This window comes from Antennarius striatus, chromosome 15 (genome assembly GCF_040054535.1).
Source record: "Antennarius striatus isolate MH-2024 chromosome 15, ASM4005453v1, whole genome shotgun sequence".
In the NCBI taxonomy this organism is placed as follows: domain Eukaryota; kingdom Metazoa; phylum Chordata; class Actinopteri; order Lophiiformes; family Antennariidae; genus Antennarius; species Antennarius striatus.
Window position 1 is genome coordinate 8,588,538 of NC_090790.1, and position 19,686 is coordinate 8,608,223.

General features: G+C 40.3%; 1 protein-coding gene across 3 annotated transcripts in view; it reads left to right on the forward strand.

Annotated features, from left to right (window-relative positions):
• The window catches only part of palm2akap2 (PALM2 and AKAP2 fusion), a 65,345-nt gene that overhangs the window by 34,685 nt on the left and 10,974 nt on the right, over window positions 1-19,686 (forward strand). For all 3 annotated transcript variants that reach the window (XM_068335586.1, XM_068335588.1, XM_068335587.1), the window contains one exon: window positions 3,929-4,014. In XM_068335586.1, the coding sequence (XP_068191687.1) occupies window positions 3,929-4,014 (86 nt within the window). The remainder of the gene's footprint in view (window positions 1-3,928; window positions 4,015-19,686) is intronic.

Sequence of the window (19,686 nt, forward strand, 5' to 3'; positions counted from 1 at the left end):
TCAGTCGGTAGCACTGACTGTGCAATTGGCCACAATGTGCATCTAGTTTTCTGTGTAGATAAAGAATGTAAATATGCTCTATATTCTATTTAGTTATGATTTTATTTTCCATATCTATATAGAGACCTAGAGATATTTCTGATTATAATGGCTATCAGACGTTGTTCTGATGTTCCACAATGCCATATCACACCTGTATGTGTGAGTGCACACGCAAGTTTGTATATTTCATTCTCTAACTTCACTGCTTTGCTGTGTGTAATCTCACTATTAACCCTTCACAACTCTTCTCCTCTTCTGACCACCATCACTGAACTCTAAACTCTCTGAACTTGTGGCCATTCTCAGATGTTTTACGGTGGGCATCCGAGGATATTAAAACACTATGCAGAGGTAGCTTCTAAAACAACCAGATCACTGGATTTGCATACAGCTCCAGATCACCTTCAGTCTGCATTCGTACTGACCACTGCACAAGATTACACATCGATACACCTTTAGCTTGCATTCACTAGAACTTCAAACAACTTTAAAATGACAGATTTATTAATAAAAAAAAATGTTAAAACACATGAAAAAATGAGATGACTCTTCTGAACGGTTTATAACAAATAAATTCCCTTATTAATTATACTGGGAACAATTATTCACTTTGTCCTTTGTTTGGTTTGATTGAGGAGGCTGTGTGGGGAACCATATTATGGATCATGTGTTAATTTCCGCCAAAGTGCAACACACACACATTATGTGTAAGACAGCAAAGGTGCATGCTTTATATAATTTACAAAATGAACTGCAAAAGGAAAAAAAAGAAAAGAATAAGAATAAGACACACGTAATGGAGTCTGACCAATCCAGTATGCCTGTGTGTGTGTGTGTGTGTGTGTGTGTGTGTGTGTGTGTGTGTGTGTGTGTGTGTGTGTGTGTGTGTGTGTGTGTGTGTGTGTGTGTGTGTGTGTGTGTGTGTGTGTGTGTGTGTGTGTGTGCATATGCACGGCACGTGTGTGTGTTGTAGATTGAGAAACTGTAAGTGAACAAGAGATTTGTGGAGTTCACCAGCCCCATTGCCTCCTCTGACCGTTTTGTCTGCCTGCCCTCACAGTTGTTTGGACTGTTAAAACAAAGAGGAGTCATTTTCTATTGTTCAGTCTCTCTCTCTCTTTTTCTCTCACTCGCTCTTATTCTCTCTCTCTCTCTGGTTATGACAACTCACTGTCACACTGTCTCTCTCTCTCTCTGATTTCTGTATCCTCTCTCTATCTTTGGTCAATAAAGCTAAGTTTCTCCAGTGCCCTCCTGCCGACTCTTGCTTGTTGTTCTTTCCATCTGTCTCTAACATTCACTTTTTCATTGGCTGCTGACAGTAGATCTCAAGCTGTCCTTACCGCACCCTTATCTGCTGTAATACCCACTGCCACTAACAAAGACACAGAACACATATTTTAAATTTATGACTCATTCAATCAATTTTTAATGTTTGGACCCAGTAGCACTTAACTACTTTTTTCCTTTATTGTGTGTTGAGATAAGGTTTTCAAGAAACACAGGATTTATATTCAGTGAAGGTTATCAGTCAACACAAGAAGAAATTGGTATTCATGTTTTAACATGAATGCCACATAAATGCACAAGTGATTCATATATTTTACATTGTAATCTGTTTAGGGTTCATATAATACCAATACAACTTAGGCCAGCGAGCCAAACAGAAGTTAAAACAAGAGTAAATCTCCCATCAATGAATTGGAAATTATTTTCAAAACCCCAATCACACTGATAAGTCACATAATGCCATAAAAGAATAGAAACCATAATAATCAATCATTTACTTACTTTTAAAAAATAACTTAGTTGATTGCTAACCAAAAAATATCTCCTAATACTGTTAAATATCTTCATCATTTGGTTTCAGTGTGTTCACATAATAAAGCTTAGAATAAAGGGCAGCTGTATACAATCTGTCTGTCAGTACAGCCACGTGGTAGAAGGTTGTTGTAATAATACTACAACATTTCTGCATGAATCAGTGTTGCATCTGTTACATCTAATGAATACAGCAGTCAGAAGGTAAGTATTTAGAAAGAAAAAGAAGTTGTCTGGTGTTGACTGGATAAATCTGAGTATCCCCCTGGCTCTGGGGCGCCCCCTTGGTATCAATAGTTGGTACTACTTGATACTGTGAAATACTACAATGGCATTCACCGCATGCTCATCTAACTTCACTGATACCACTGATAACTCCACAGCAGTGGACAGAGGACAAGCAAGACAAGAGGAGGTGAAGGAAAGCACCTACTCTACCTCACTAGAGCACTAAATGTTGTTTAGGGCACTAAATTATATATTGCTGACAGGAACAGTCTACAAAATATAAATTCAAGCTGTGGATATTAAAAGACAACAGATCTCCTTCAACGCTATGAAATCATAGTAGTATGATTTCATCATTCCTATTATCGTGTGTCTCTATTTTTGTATTAAAAGAAATAATCTGAGGGGGGGCACCAGCACAAGTATGACACACACTTTCACAAAAAAGGCACGATACAACACGGTTGAATAAATGAATAAATTATGACTCTATTCTAAAGACATCAAGGCAATCAGCATCTGAACACAGAAGGATCATTCAAGCTGCCTACACACTCCTGCTGCTGGATTTTCCATGATAATGAGCACCAATTGATCTCTCTTTAGACAATAACAGTCTGGTTTTTTTTCAACAGGACTCAGTACTGCAGCTAATTATAACTCAGTCTCATGACATCAAGATAATATGCATGTCAACTAGGGAAAGTACATACCTCTGTAAGTGGACATTGTTGAGCTGTTATTTAGACTATTTTGGGATGTGGTTCTGCCCCTACTATGACTATCAACATCAAATCCTTTAAAGTAATAAAACAATGTAAAAATAATATCATGAAGATCCAAGTTTAGCTAAGATCTCATATTATATCACATGTTCCATTGCGGCATAACTGTTCGATTACAGTATTGGTATTATTATTCATTCAGCAATGTTCAAGTAGGACATTTTAAGATTTACAGATTAATTTATATTTGTAAACTATACATTAATTTGACTTTTATGTAGAGCTTCGATCTCCAAAGTAACTAACACAAGTAGATCTTTTCCTCTGTAAGGTAGTGTTTAAAAGCAAAAATATTGCAAAATAAAAAAGAGCCACATATACAAAGTTCACATACTTTCGATACTAAGTAGTAAATACAGACGTGGTACTTCAAGATTGATGATTTGCCACAATTACTCTTCAGTAATTTAAATAACTAGTATAAATTAACAGTACAGCATTTACAGCGTTGGCCTATTTTGACAGTTTTGTGTTGTTATTTCGTGTTGTTAGATCAGCTGCAGTGAGTGTGAGTGTCAGGAGGTTGAGGATGATCAGATGTGAAGCCAGATAAACATTCATGAGGTGAAACTGGAATGCTTACAGAGAAGAGAACAAGATCAACACAAAGACACAGCCAGAGTGTGCAGTCAAGCCTTAAAGTGTAATAGAACTGTTGGAAAAAAAAACATTTAATAATTCTCACAGTGATAATCTCAAAGATTATCAAATGTTAATCTGATTTGCAATCTTTAATCATTCATAACGTCATTTATAAAATCACCAGTGAATGTTTGCCTTGTTATATTTTCACTGTCAGGCTTACCGGTTGAGGACAAATGGGTTTCCAAGCTCTTATGTACTCTATTTGAAGGACGATATATTCCATCATGTTGAGGCTAGTGAAATTTAGCCAACAAAGAGCTTTACTATTATAGAAAATAATAGTTATTACTATTATGAGGAGCTTTGTCGCAGTACACTGACAAACAGATGGTGTTGGTACAAAAGAACATGAAAATCAATATGAAATGATAATAACTAACAGTGGCTTAAATTTTGTTTCATCGTAGGCTCTGACCAAACATCAGGTGTTACCATGACAACAGAAAATGGGTATCAATCGGTCATGCTGACAGGATATCCCCACACTGCCATGGTGAGTAGACTGTACCCCTGTGACTTTTTTTCATGCAGATTTTTTAACTTTTAATTATGAAAAGCTATTAGATTACGTTCCATGGTACACTGAAGTCGCACCTGGCGTTTCCCCCGCCTCGTGCCCTCATTCAGATGGGATAGGCTCCAGCTCCCGCCACAGCGGATGAAGTGGTAGACGATGAATGAATGAATGAATGAATGAATGAATGAATGAATGAATGAATGAATGAATGAATGAATGAATGAATGAATGAATGATACTACGTTTTACAATAACTCTCTCATTCACAAGGCCTAAACTAAACAGGAGCTAGAGACCAGGTGTGACTTCAGCTAGAAACCTTTCATGATGGAGCTGTAATGGGGGGACTATTTGCTGGTCTTTTATGGGAAATTATGGGCTTTCAAGTCGCACAAGTCCATTATTACTTTTGGACTGGAACACAAATTATGAATGTGTCTGTGCTCTGATTTGAGGGGATGTGGATAAGAGACCCCTGGGAGCTTCTCAGGTCTTTGCTACAGGCACCTACTGGAGTAAATGCGGTTCAGCCTGTCAATGCTAACTCAAGGGATTTAAAAGTTGCTGCTGTGTAGTTTGTGTATTTTATTCCTGATTAACTATCAATGATTATCTTAAATTTGTCAGTAAAAAACAGTTCAAAAAGTAAGAGGCAGAAGATAAGCAATGTAAAACAATGTAAACATATTTTTCTCTGGTAACACAACTGGAATACACAACATTATTCATCAGTAATGGACGTATATGTCTGTTATGAGTACCACTAGTCCTGGTGTGAAGCAGATACAAGCAGCACCCCACAGCAACATAACAAAAAGTTAGAGCCATACAGGTGCCGTGTCAGAGTATGGCTTTCAGATTCCAGCAGTGTGCTGCACATGTCACATGTACAGTACCTGGTTACCTCCACATAGCCAGTGCTGAAATAGACATCTGCCTGGGGGCATGTTTGGAATGCCTTTCAGTCATATTGTGTCCTTTCTGCAGGTGAACCGTTGTGCTGTGGTGTGCTGATATGTTCTTTCTAGTATAGTATTCAAAACAGTATATCTATGGAACTCAGTTAATTCAATGAGATGTTTGGAGCTTTATTTTTTTGTATATGTTTTAGACCATATTATAATAAACTATATATAATGCCATATTTCTAAAGGAAACTTGTTTTGTGTCTGTGACAGACAAACTATCATCTAAATCTTTGTGCTGGATGTCGAGATACCCTGACTCTTATTTCCCAGCGTGAGGCAGGATCAGAAACACTGCTAGAGTCATTTCATTAGGGCACAGTGACCAGTATTGATCCCCTTTCTTCCTGTAGAATCTCTCGTTTTAGCTTTGGTGTGCAGCAGTGGATTTATTATAGACTGAATAAAAGGAATTATTTAATTTTGGTGATTAAAAAAAAAGAATCAGTTAACTATTATATGCTAATTATTGTGTGTGTTGTGTGTATTATTATTGTGAGATGCAGAACAAACAAATGTATTATCTTTAGCCAGGTGTTGGTATTATTCATGTGTGCAGGGTTTGACATTTATCACAGGCTGTCAGCACATTTCTGAGGGCCAGCAGACATTCAAAAAAAAATTTTTTTGAAGAACTTGGCGTCTGTGTTCCTATAACAATACACCTAAGACTGTCCGAAAGTAGAGTCACAGCTATCTCTCCAGCTAAGTCAGAGATACCCTCACATTTTGCCCCTACCATGTATCACTTAGTAAACTGGATCCTACACTTCCCATGATGCAATCTGTTAGCATTGCCTTGATTTATGATTTCATTGATCTCCACATTTATAGTCATCATAGTTGTATTATAGCCCTACACAAGGCCTGCACAGAGCAAATGTACAATGAATGTAAATGTAGAATACTGAAGTCACATCAGGTGGCATCATTTTATACTTTATATGTAAGTTATTATTGAAGTTTATATATTAAATTCCACACAGTAAAACTACATGCAGGCCACCATGTGTTGTCACCGCCACTCGTTCTGGTCAATTCTGAATTCGCTTTTGTTTCTCTGAAAACGCCACCTGAGCACATTTGGTTCAGGGGCAGAGGAATTGGAGGGGGAGAGGGGTGGGGGTGGGGGTACAGGAGCCGGGATGGGGGGGGGGGGGGGTTGCAGCCAGGCTGCTCCGTGGATGAATAAATGAATGAAAGGCGGTAACTCGACCCGCTCGGGTCGGCCGGACTCATTGTGCCCGGCTGGAGCTCGCGCTGGCGGCTCGCGCTATGATTGTCTCTGGAGCGAGACAGAAAACACTGCCGGGACCTCACGAGCCCTGCATTATTCAGCACGCGTGCCTTGACTAAAAAAGAAAAGTGTGTGAGGGAGACAGAGAGATACAGACAGGCGGAGAGACAGGCAGAGAGACAGGCAGAGAGAGAGAGAGAGGAGGGGACTGTGGGTTGGAAAAGCTGGCGCGCGCGACCCCAGCTCTACCCGTGTCAGTCACGTGACGCCGGCTCCGTTATTGATGCTGGTCGGAGCCTAGACGCACCCCGCCGCTGCCTCTCGTTGCCCGCTGTCTCCAGAACGTCCCGCCGGTCGGTGGTGCAGCAGTTGCGGCCACAGTTCAGGGTGAACACCGCTGACGAAGAACCAGAGCAAGAAGACGGAGCCCGAACAGACAGGTCGGTCACTGGCTCCGCTTTTGAAAGACTAATCCTGGTTATTGGCCGGTAATTAGTCGTTAGTGAGGAGCGTTCCTGTGTTCCTCCACACGACAGAAACGTGTCTTTATTATTCTATATATGACAAACAACAAATGGTTAAAGAGTGAAAGTGCATGAGGGGGGTGTCGGGGCTGCATGTGCCTTCTGTCGTAGGCTGAGGTTGTTGTCTCTTTGCTGGGTGTGTGTTGGTTGGGAGACACACCGCTTGTACTTACACTGATTGTTTTAAAGTGGGGGGGACACAGGATACTGTACTCCCCTCTCCTGACAAAGGAGGTCAGTGGACCAGACTACTTGCTGCAGCAGGCTCTATTTCTCTCTCCTTCTCTTGTGTGCTGCTCCTCCGCCGCATCATTTTACCCTAGATGCAGAACTGACCTTAACCTCCTTTCCTCCATCCACACACTGAACGACATCTCTCACCCCACCTGTTATTTGGTGTCAGGTTAATGCCTCATATGCATGTTCGTGCTTTCTGGTGGTGGGAGGTAGAGGTACTTAATGCTGTGTTTGTGTCCCTGAGTGGTGGCTGATCAATGCAGAGAGCTGGCACATGTTCACAGCAAAGCACCTGAAGCCACATCTCACTTTGTATGCACGTTTTTCACTCGTAGCTGTTGCCAAGCAACTTTTTTTTCCAGAATTTGACAGTGTTCATACTGGTTAAGGAGGCATAGATGATGTCACGCTGCATGTAGTTGGCAGATGAGTGTTATTTGTCCTCATGGCACTGGATCACAACACCAGTAGTTTGTTTTTTTAATATATAGACTGTATAAAAAATATCTCAATCAGGAATGAAGTCCGATCTTTTTCTGTGGAGCTCAGCTCTACACTAATTTTCTAGTAAAAGAAAAATCCAGGTGGTATCAGGGGAGTTAATTCATTGTGCATATCCATGTGTAGAAATATTTAATTACATATAATGTCATTACTAAATGCTTTTTTTATTCCTTCATGCCATCTTGACCTTGAGTTGCCTTCAGTGGTTCCTGATGCTTTGCAGTGCAGATGATGAAAGTCATACCAAATGGGATAAGTAGGTCTGCTGCAGTTATTACACAACTGTGTATTCATGAATGTTTGAGTTAACTGAAATTATATTATATTTTAGAATGATTAGAAATGGATCCATCAATTTAAATGAAACAGATAAGTTATCCTACCATAATTACTCCCATTTCTTTTGTCAGATGTTTGAATGGCTCTCATCGTTGATGCCATCTTCTGGGACTTTTTCTGCTAAGAGTGAAGATTTTAATTATCCTAAAGTGTCAGGTTCATTTCAGTGATCATCTATTAATTTGACATCATCTGGGCCACATTATTGGGCGATCTGAATGGTTGCCATAACAACGATGTCGGGGTAAAATCATTGTTCAGTGCATGTAATATGTGAGGTCATATAATTGTGACTTCATGTCGTATGGGACTGTTCAGACTACAAAAGAGATTTGCGACATCAATCTGGATGGGCTAAAAATCGCATAGAGGCGACCAGTCTGAACAAGGCCTGAAAGAAGTTACAAAATCTCCACTGATGACACTCTGGTCAGAAAAATCACAGCCAGCACCATAATTTGATGAGGCAGTACCAAAGCAGTCAGTGTCTCTTAGTGTTATGTGTGTGTGTTTGTGTGCGTGCCTGCGTGTGTGTGTGTGGTCCACTTTCCATCCCCTCCCCTCTCAGCACCTTAAGGTGTGACAGGAAAAACAAAGTTATCAATGGTGTCTCCTTCCTACAGACCTCTCCCTATTCCCAGAAAGCAGAAACACACACAGACATGCACGCACATATGCACAATGCAGGTTACATTACAGCTGTGTTGTTGATGGCACTAAGACTTGGTACACAGATGAGAGTAAATGATGTGATGACAACAAAAGCTGAGTGTGTGAGGAAAGATAAAGGGCATTGCAGGTGTGTGGATGCTACTTAGAGCGGCGATTGTGAGCTAAATGAGGAAAACATGAGAGGGAGAGGTGCAGGATGTCGATCAGGGAAGTCTGTTCAGTCTCTCCGGCTTGAAGGGTTGTTGACATTAACGGCTCTACGGCCTTTCATTGGTTGATCTCATGATGGGCCTCCATTGGCTGTCTTCCAGGAAGAGTAGTACACCACCTTGTGTGACTTGATGTTTTGCTGTGTTTTACACTAATGTCAAAGACATGTAGTTGTGGTGCTTTATGAATGGTAGCACAATTTGGATATGCAGAATGTTATCACCTCTCGCTTCACAAGTTTAATGTGTGCGACATCAGCTGACCGTGAGTAAATAACCTGAATTGGAAAGAGAACAGTCTCACTAAAAATCATGAGAGTATCCCCAAGGAAAATAATGAAAGCTTTTAACAAAGCCTGCTCATATTTTACATGTCTTAAGCAGCTCGAGTTGTGACTAGATCTTTGTGTGAATGACGGTAATTCTAGTGTGGTCCGTGGGAATGGATGATTGCTAGAAGCTGTGAAGGCAGACAGTGGTGTGTTTGTGTGTGAATCTGGGTTATTGTTCATGAGTGCTTTGAGAAAATGGCAAAAAGAGGTCACTGTGACAGAGCAAGAAAAGAGATTTCAAGAAATGATGGTGTTTTCTTAAAATATTTTCAGCAATTTGGAGATGAATCCAAGTGAATTGTGTCTTGTTTTCACTTTATTACCCAGTCTAATATTGTGTTAACATTGGCTGACATATCCACTCATCAACGGCCAAAATATAATAAATCTACTTGCCTTGTTTTTATTCAGGTTTTTCTCGCTGGTGTGTGGAACTGACTCTGTTGCTTTGGAGATACCAAGGCAAACGATACTCTGTATCAGTCTTATGTATTTATGCAGAAATGTTAATACTTGTTAGATTTCATCTCAATTCTCAATGTAATAACTGCCTGTAAAAAACAAGACTTGGGCAACATATTGTATGTCGGTGAAGATGGTCGGATGTGACAAAAGATGATGGAATCAAATTCATCTTATCATGATGTCTGCTGGTTTACAGGCAACTGGAATTCAGAGATAAAAATGAATCATGCATGGAAAGGATGTTTAAGTGTAAACATATCTCAACTGTTTTACCACTACAGCTGAATCTAGATCAAATTAGACCCTATGATTCCTATAGCTACTTACACTTGGAAAATGGGAGGGGGGGGTCATATTTCTCCTTAGAAAAGCAATTTATCCAGAGTTCTGGTATGTGTTCCAGAGAGGAAAGGAGCTGGAGGGATGCAGGAAATGTAACAATACGAGTGGAGCCATGTGATGGCCACCACCACACAGCTTCCACCACCCACTATTGTCCACAACATCCACCGACTATTGTTACACAACCCAACAGAAGTCATTCATTCAACACAAAGCAGAGCACGAACCACCTGGTCGCAAAAATGTTGTTGAGGACAATGACGCATACAGTAAATATGCAGCTCCAAAGTAAAGGCAACCGGACGCATATAGGAAAACAGCCTTTAATCTGGACATTTCTAGCTCTTAAAATGACATAAATTATTGCTTATTTTTACAAGAAAGACAAGATTCTGAAATTCACAAGATCTCTTTGATTTGTTACAGAAATTGTATAAGTCGGGAGGAACACTGAACACACTGCTGTGTTCATTACCACATTCCAGCTTTGGACTGTGTGCCATTTCGACTACAGAATGTGTGAGGGGGCTTGGGTGCCATCGTCTGGTTTGCCATTTGCTGTCAGTGTGGTGGCTCAGCTGAGCTGCGGACCCTCACACTGGTGATCACTTTTTAAGTGAGGGGCTTTCTTGAAACTTTTTGTATGATCTGGTTATTATTTGACCACTATGACACAGAATTGAGGGCTGGGGGTTTCCTTTTCCACTTGTGCTTTGCATAGTATAGATTTTCTTTGAATATCTGAACGTTCTTTTGAGAGTCACTGGAATTAAATGTTACAAATGATGCATAACAATATTGTCAAAGTAGCCTTATCATAGAATACATAAACATTTTATAAATGTAAAATAAACCTAACATAAACCAAAGGTCTACGTTATAAGTGAAAGTTTCAACGATGCAAAAGTTCCCCTTGCTGACAGATGGATTTAACAGGATTAAAAAAGTTAAGATATTGTAGTTGTGCAATATTTTCAATGAAAGAAACGAATCAGAACTGGATAATTCAGATGGAGCAAAAGCAAAGAATTAATGAAACCCTAAAGTAAACACTTTAATGATAAAGCAACATCTGGAATGTGGACTGTCAGAGACTAACAAATGGAACCTGAGAGGAATTTTCCTGAAATGGTTCAACTGGAGGTTACCAGGAGGGAATCAGCTGATTTACTGCTGCTTGTGTATCACGTACACAAGAGTCAGGGATTCATTCAATTCAAATCTGGTCTTTTATTCATTCTTCGTTCGTTTATTCGTTTGTTCGTTCGTTCGTTCGTTCGTTTGTTCATTCATTCATTCATTCATTCATTCATTCATTCATTCATTCATTCATTCCTGGATTTTTTTTATTTTACTATAAGATCACTCCAGTTTTCAAGTCATGTTTTTATTTTTTAAGAATTCTTATTTTCTTTTATATCAATTCTGAATGGTACAAAATTCAAACTGTATTTGATGATGTTCCCTGAAAGCCCACAGAGAATAACACTGACAGGAAACAGAGCTTTCTGAATTAATGGGAAATATTGCTACTCACAAGCTCAAACATGTGTTTTGTCATTAGCTTGTGTTCTTCCTGTGTGAAGCCTCCTTCCTCCATCTGAACGCTGCAGCCTAATGAGCTGCTTTCCTGAAATAGACCAAGTGATTAACACTCTGCTCAGTGTGAGGCACACCAGAGCAGAGCTAGTTAATGCTATAAGCTAACAGTGGGAAAAAGTCCAGTCTCCTAGGATAGCAGTGTTAAAACGTTCTGTCTGAAGGTTGGAAATGGACCCGAGCCACACCACAGGTCTTTGTTGACTCCTGTGCGCTCCAGGTCAGTCTGGATTGGTTCCATCATGTAGCATCAAAATGCATCGATGGGATATTGTTCCTAGAAAGATTGTAAATCTATTTCATTCAGCTCATGCAGAAGAGCATAATCGATTATAAGGTCGGAGACAGTTCCTGACAAAAGCTCAGGACACAAGTAGGGTTGGAAAGTTTGATGTTTGACTGTTGAGACTTGTTGATTGACACAATGTCTTCTTTTTACTCAAAACTAACTCACATGTGTCTTTAAAGTTAGAACTATTGCAGTGTTATAACTCTTGTATGCATTGTAAAAGTATTGGACTAATTAAACTACCCAGAGTGAAGACATGGCATCTAATTAGCTGCTGTGCTGTGGGGTGTTTTGGTGGGTGGACCTGTCAAGACTTCTGACAAGCAAACCGCTGTCTGGGTTCGATGTGCAACATGATAAGTTGTATGCCTTCGATAAACAATTTTTTTTAACAAATTCAAGCTAGTATTCTATAAAAAGAAAATGACAGCAACATTCAGCAGCTGCATTGTGAAACTGCAAGAAAGTGTCACAATGGTTTGCTTACACATATTCTTCATTATGCCTGTTTAATGGTGTCTTTTCACTTTTTGACTTCTCAGACCACAATCCTTAACTTAATTCATAACTATTAGCTCGTTATTTTTTCAGCCTCGCTGGGCGTTTTCTTTGCTGACATTCCTGCTAAAATGAGCTGGGAAAGGATTGTTTTTATATAAGATTTATAAAGATTGTGTTTGTGACACTGAAACTGTCACAAGGCTGGTGTGTTCAATGTTTGTGGTCAGTAAATTGTTGTGTTCTTTCTCAGTGTTTGTATTTGATGAGATATGAAACAAAGGGAATGATATCTGACAGCGAGTGCTGCGTCTCACTGGATTAACAGCAGGAGGGAGCTGAACTGTTACACAACCAGGGAGGCTGAGGACACGGAGGGACTGCAAACACAATGTCATTGGCAGAGTGTCCTGAAGGCTCTGGGAAGGTTTTATCCTGTTGTCATTTTAGTTTTCCTGTCAGACAAACCATAGTAATTTATATTTTTCCTGAACATCCAGCATGAATCATCAGCCAGGTTTAATTCATCTTTATCTCCTCACTCCATGTCTATTTGTCTTGGTTGATTTTAACCTCTGAGGCTTGAAACAAAGTTAGCCACCTAGCTCATTTGATAGGATCCTCCAGTAGCTACATGGTGAAAGGTTCAGACATTTGCAGACAACCACTTTCTAACTGTTTCAACACCTTTTAATAATGAGTCACTGACTATGTTTTATGCAGGCTTTTAGTTTTTCAAGTTGTCAGAGAAACAGTCTCAGGTAACATCAGGAGATGCGTAAATTTTTATCATTATAACAAATTACATTTGGCATTTCGTTCCTTGGTTCTTATTTAGAAATTATTTTTGATGAAATTTTAATATAACAACAAAACAGAAACATTTTTGGCCAACAACTAGCTTCACAACCTTCATGATGTTGACAATGACATCAATCAGTCTGTTCTTACTGTGCTGTCCTTGTTGGTTCTGCTCTTACGCTGAGAGTCTAACTCTTCTCTCTCTCCTGAACTAGTTGTTCTCTGTCACATTTTCTGACTCCAGACCTTTTTAGTGAAGGAGAGTGCTCTCTGTGAGTGTCTTGAGTGTGTTTGTGGAGTGCAGCATTAGTATGCAGGCTCAAGGGTCTTGCCGAAGTGTCTGACGGGCCTTTTGTTGTCGTTTCACAGAGGGGTCTCATTGGGTCTTCATCGTAAATTAGTGGTGTTATGAAAGACTTGAAAAGGGACACAAAATAGTTGCCATGAGTCCAAACATGCGCTGCATACCTCCGTTAGCCTCAAGACTCCAAAGGCTTCTCATCAAGAGCTCAGCATGGCTGTTGTTTCAAACTCTCTGAAAATGACTAGGTGAGAATTGCTTGGGTTGCTGCAGCATGCACTCAGAACCCCTGCGGGTCCAAGACGTGACATTTTCCTGACGTTTTGTGTAGTGAATGCAAGGCAGTAGTCTTTGTTGAGTGGGTTGTCAATGTTTCAAACCGGTAAACTGCTGAATAGCTTAACCAGGTGAGAATATGTTTGGTTCACGTCTATTTAAATTGGCCTTGCTGTCTGGTTGACTGGTTGTTCTGCCGAATATTGACCCCAGTGACCCCGTCAGCACTATGCCAGTCACCTGTGATTGTGTGTTTGTTCTGGTGTAGGTGGGCCCTAGTTTTTTGGTGTGCTTCCTGTGTTGAGGGCCATTTCCATGGATAAAGAAAGCAACTTCCTGGTTTCCTGTGATAGGCTTTTATCAAATCAGTTGCTTCCTTTTTCTTTGCAGCAGCTTTCGTTTCGATTTCTTGAAAGACCTGTTCAGCCATCTTTAAATTCACTTATAATCCAACAAGATCTGACTAATTGACTGCATGAGAAGGATTTACTCTTCATGACAGCATTTTTTTTTTTTTTAGAAATCTCCTGTAACAGGATTTTACAGCTTGGAGAAGCCCAGTTGTACATTAGCTGATTCTGTTTTTATCCTCGTCTCAGATGTCACTATCCACTCTTTCTTCCTGTTCTACAAATGTCAAATGTCTCCTTTGTGTTCACCCCTCATGTTATTATAGTTTTAGTGAGGCTAAGCCCCTCTCATCTACTCAACTGGTTGTTTTCTGGCTTAAACATCTTTAGTCTTCAAAGGAGACCCAGAATAATCAGAGGCTGCTGCTTCATAACAAAAGGCTTCAGATCTTTTTGTACACGTTATGCTGAAAACTCCACTAATTCCACCAGTTAATGGCTGAATTTGCAGCTTCTATGGGACAGAACTTATCATACTCAAAAGAAGTTTTTCTGCTTTGTGTTTTCACTGTATATTTGCTTTCAGATTGTGACTGTGGACCTTTGTTTATTTCTGGGTTTATTACATGTGCAACTGAACAATCATCATCAGCTTCAATGACACACGTCCACTATTGGCAATACGCTTTATTGACCGGACAGTGTTGACCCAGATGCATTGAACACCGGATTGAACACTACACATGTAATAACACTGAATGGGTTACTGTCCTAATTTTCTGTGACTAATTTACATTCATCATGTGAATTATTTCCAGACTAGGAACTCACCAGGCTTGAATCCAGATAAATTAGCAGCTAGTGAAAAGAAACGGATCCTCTCTGACAGGATGCCCAGCTATAGGAGGCACTTTTTAAATTCTGAAAGTCGTCCATCCAACTAGAAAATCTAATAACCTTGCTGACCTCTGGAACAACCTGCTGTCCCCACCATGATTCCAATCACTTTTCAATTTGGTCAATCATGTGAAGATAGAAGGCTGGAGGCTTGTACCATCTGTGTGTACCACCGTGTTCAGTTTGTTGTCATCAACACCTGGTCCATTTGTGACATAGTGGAAGAAACTCATTTTAACAGAAGTCACAGAACAGTCATCCATCCCTCTGTCAGATACTGCTTCCTTCTGTAGCACCCGTTGTTGAAATGCATTCTGACATCATCGCCACGCATGCACGGCTGCTAATTGATCCTGTAAATTCAAGGAAAGTGTTACCAGTTGCATCTTGATGTTTGTCAGGAGGGAAAGTGAACCATGACTCAGGCCAGATCTGGTTTCCACCTACCTGATCCTGTGACCCGATGGTTTCTAAGAGGCTGGAAGGTGACTCAAGGATGTAAAAATGAGATTTCTCTCTGTGGGATTATCACTTCAGTTTGACAAGGATGAAATGTTAATAATTAAATGCCCTAAAAGGTTAGGCTAAGCATTTTTATTAAAAGACGACCTGTCTAACCCTTATCCGGAACTGAGTCAACAGTCCCATACTGATGATGACAGAAGAAAATGCCATTGCCTCCTTTATCACCTCCTCCCTCTTCCTTCAGTCATCATCTTTTCATTATCGCCTCCCTGTTTCTGGTGGTCACTTCAGTTTTGAGAAGAGGTTAAAGTGGACGAGCGTCGTGCGTATGTGTGCAGGGAGGAGGGAGAGAGAAAGAGAGACACAGAGAGAGAGAGAGAGAGAGAGAGAGAGAGGGAGGGAGAGAGAGAGAGAGAGAGAGAGAGAGAGAGAGAGAGAGAGAGAGAGAGGGCTTGGTCTGCTCTCACGCAGGAAAGGAAGAGTGGGGAGCCACAGGGTGGATGTTTTTGGTATGTGTGTATGTTTGTATGAAGAGTCTGCACAGACGGGGTCTTTGTGTGGGAGGGCATCTGGAGAAACACACACACACGCACACACACACGTATATGCACACACATGGTCCATGACATCACAACTTACAGAGCAGCCAGCAGGAATGTTACTGAGAAAGGAGAGGCTTTGTGGAGGAGAGGAAAGAGATGGGAGGGGAGGAAAAGGAGGAGAAGAAGAGGAGGAAAAGGCTTGGCCAGGGAAAACCACGGCACTCCTACTATCTGGAATTGGACGCACCAAGCTGGACTGAAATGAACAGGGCTAAATAAGAAAAAATAAATTGAGGAATTATACATGGATGGTAGAGGATATCGTAATATTAGACTGAAGGGAAAACGACACTATGGATGAAGTTATTCCACTAAAATAGACAAATCTACAGTTGAGACACAGGATCCCTCTCAGATCAACAGGTGAGTTTAAATGAAGAAGTTTAATACATTATACTTTTCTTTAAATATTTTCTTTCAGGCATTTTCTTTATTTTTGATAGATTTTATTTTCTTTTATTGAGAAAAAGCTTTGGAATGGAACTTTGTGTTCTTCAACATCACATCCAATTAAATCCGTTTCAGACGGTGAGATTGAGCTCAAATAAAAATAACATTTGAAGATATGATAATATGAGGATAGACTAAACACTCATCCAAACTGGAATGCATTTGAAGATGTGTCTTTATATTAAAATTTATTTACTATTGATGGTAAAGGTGAGATTGTGGTGTTGTAGAATATGCCAGCTGGTGGCTCCATCACTCCCCTAACCAGCCATCACTCTGCTTCATCTCTGAACCATAGTGGGGACAGACTGAAATCATGACTATGTCCTAAAGACCACTGTGTTGCGGAGGGTCAGACTTCATTCTGCTGGGATACAAACTCCAGACTACTCCGGTTTCTACACTGGATCATGTTCATCCAGGAAAAAGAGCCGGGGACACTGACTGCAACGGGTTACACAAGAGCTCAGTTTTCTATGCTTTGTGGCTCCGCTGTGTGCTTTTGCAGCCCTGTGAAGCCATGGAAAATGTGTTGTGTACATATACGTATGTTTTGTGAGATGAAGAGAAGCCAAGAGGTTAAGCGATGCCAGAGATGCGTGCTTACTTCTAGGCAGGGAGCGTTCACATTCTGGTAACAAGCTTTACAAGCTTCCCTAGTGTCTGAAGCATGCAACTGACTGTGTGTGTTTAAAGTGTGTTTATTTATATGTGTGTGCTTGTGAGTTCTGCGCACCACAGTTAAGAGTGTAAGCGTTTCCAGATGTGATGGGGATGGTGACACAGAGAATGAGACAGCACTTAGCGAGAACATGAGGTTCAAGTCGCTGACTCAGATTTACTCTAAACTGTATCACCAGATGTGTCATTCATCCCTAGACCTTATAATATCCTGTTTTCTAGAGAAATCCAACATTACAGCGCGAAGTTTTAGCAAATTTGAGGTGAAAATTCAGCATCCAAAACATTTCTTGCTCATTTATGCCACCTGCAACAATTCCCCCTACAGTATTTCCATTCATTTTTTATCCACTCAGTCCTCCAAGTCATAAAATAATAACTGAGCAGGGACCTCAATTTTCTGCCCCAAACCTAAAGTCCTAAAGCCGTTCTTTCCACCATAACTGTCTTTATCATCTTTTCATCAATGCTAATTCAAGACCCTCTGGTAACTTCCGTTGCTTTCAAACAACTCACAAAGACATTAGACATTTTTATGTACATGTATATGTTATCTTACGTTGTGGTTCCAGGAGACACAACTTTAGTCTATTTTAAGCCTCCAAACGAATATGTTTTATTATTTAATGTAATACAAAAAAACGATCTAAATTTACAAATATAATTTGGCAATGTTTACCATACATCACGGGTAAAATGACGTTAACTTTATCTTTATGTTTTGTGTATTTTACTTTGAAAACCAATATATAATTGAGAACAATATAACTTGACGCAAACTGAGGTATACCTGTAGTTTGAGGATTTCTGTCCTCCTTAAACACACACACATACACACACACACTGCTCCTCTAGCTGGCCAGAAAGGGTGTGCAGTGTCCTTCAACACTGGTATTAGAATTCTAACCCTGAGGACAGCTAGTTATGTCTGGAATGTCAGCTCACCTCACTGAGAATAACACACACATGATTACACACACATGCTCTTCAGACACACTAACACTTCAGACACACTAACACAGCCATACACTGCTGCACATTTAGTGGAAGTCGTGTGTGTCTGTGTGTGCAACAGTAGTGCATATGAGACATTCCTGTAGTGTAGTACTGCTTTCCTGAGGCAGTAACAGGATATCCTCCCCCTCTACTGTTGTGCCTGCTGGACACACAATCCTACACACTCACACATTCCTCCACATGTACATCTGTACACTACAGAAGGGATGCAGTGTAACAAGAGAGATGACCTGTGTGAGTGTGTGACATCCGTGCTGCCTTCATTAGCAAACATAACATGAGAATGTTTGATGGATCAATTTGTCAGCTTGTTGAGTATTTTGTTCTGATTACTGGAGGACAGCCACTGAATACTACTCATAAATTGTTATATCATATTAGGGGAACTACAAGTCCCATATAGGCCATACGTAGTAAAAACACGCTGTTCAAAGAGACCAATGCTGCTTTTTAAACATTTAATTCTTAAATGTGACTTCTTATTGTTGCTAAACAACAGAGTCTATAATGCAAATCCATTAAAGATGAAACTTAAGCATGTGTCACAATTCCTGTCTCACAAGCATAACGTGATTTTCAACTCACTTTGGTACTATGTTGTTATTATTGGTAGATGAGCAGTAGTAGGAGAAGGAGTAGTAGTAATAGTAGTAGTAGTATAGTAGTAGTAGTAGTAACATGGGTGGATGGATGGATGGGCAAGTGGATGAACAGATGAGAGGGTGGGTTTGTTTATATCAGATTCATGCAGTCTCCCATAGACACCATCCTTCATGATAGAGTGAGGTCCACATGTGACTGAGCCTGAAAGCCCCTGAATGTGTTTCGTAGTATAAAGGATTGATGACGATAGGAGGAAGAAATACAACTTATTTTAAGAGAGGGAATAGTATTGATCTCAATTTAAGTTTAGGCTGCCATCTTTCTTTAAATTAATACCAAATATACTGAAATATGTAGTTGGCTCCTGCTGATAGACACATGGTGTCTGGTAGTGCGACAGTCCTCAAGTGTGAGCAAGTAAAAAGAAAAGACTTCCCCATTATGGTCGTGTGTGCTTAAACTGAACAGTGCTTCAATTCACTGAAGTGATCCTCATTAAATCTCCACACACATACACACTCTCTCACGTGTTAGAAGGTTGGGGGTCTAGGAGGTAAACACATCCGTGGAACAGGTTTAGAAGGCGCAGGGCAGTAAAACAGGAAGAAAATAGAGTGTGTGTTACTGAGAACAGAAGTAAAATCATGGCTGTGTCAGTGTAGCTTCTGGCTAATGGTGGGTCTGGAATGTGTTGGATGGACAGTTTACAAAAACAGGAGGTCACAGATCTGATCCCTGAATGCCAGTGTGTACCAGACACCCATCAGCTGGTAAAGCTCTGCCTGGGCTCGTTGCAAAGTAGAAGATCCTAATATCCATCTTGGTGTCAGAAGGGCTCACACAAAAGTCAAAGGTCAAACTTCCCAGATCCATAAGTAAAATGAGTTTGGTCGTTTTGGCAGCATTTGGTTCAGGACCTGCAGAGATTTACTTGAGAAGAATTCCTCAGCTGGTTCTATCAAAAGGCAAAAATGTCCAAAGAGCTGTGTCAGA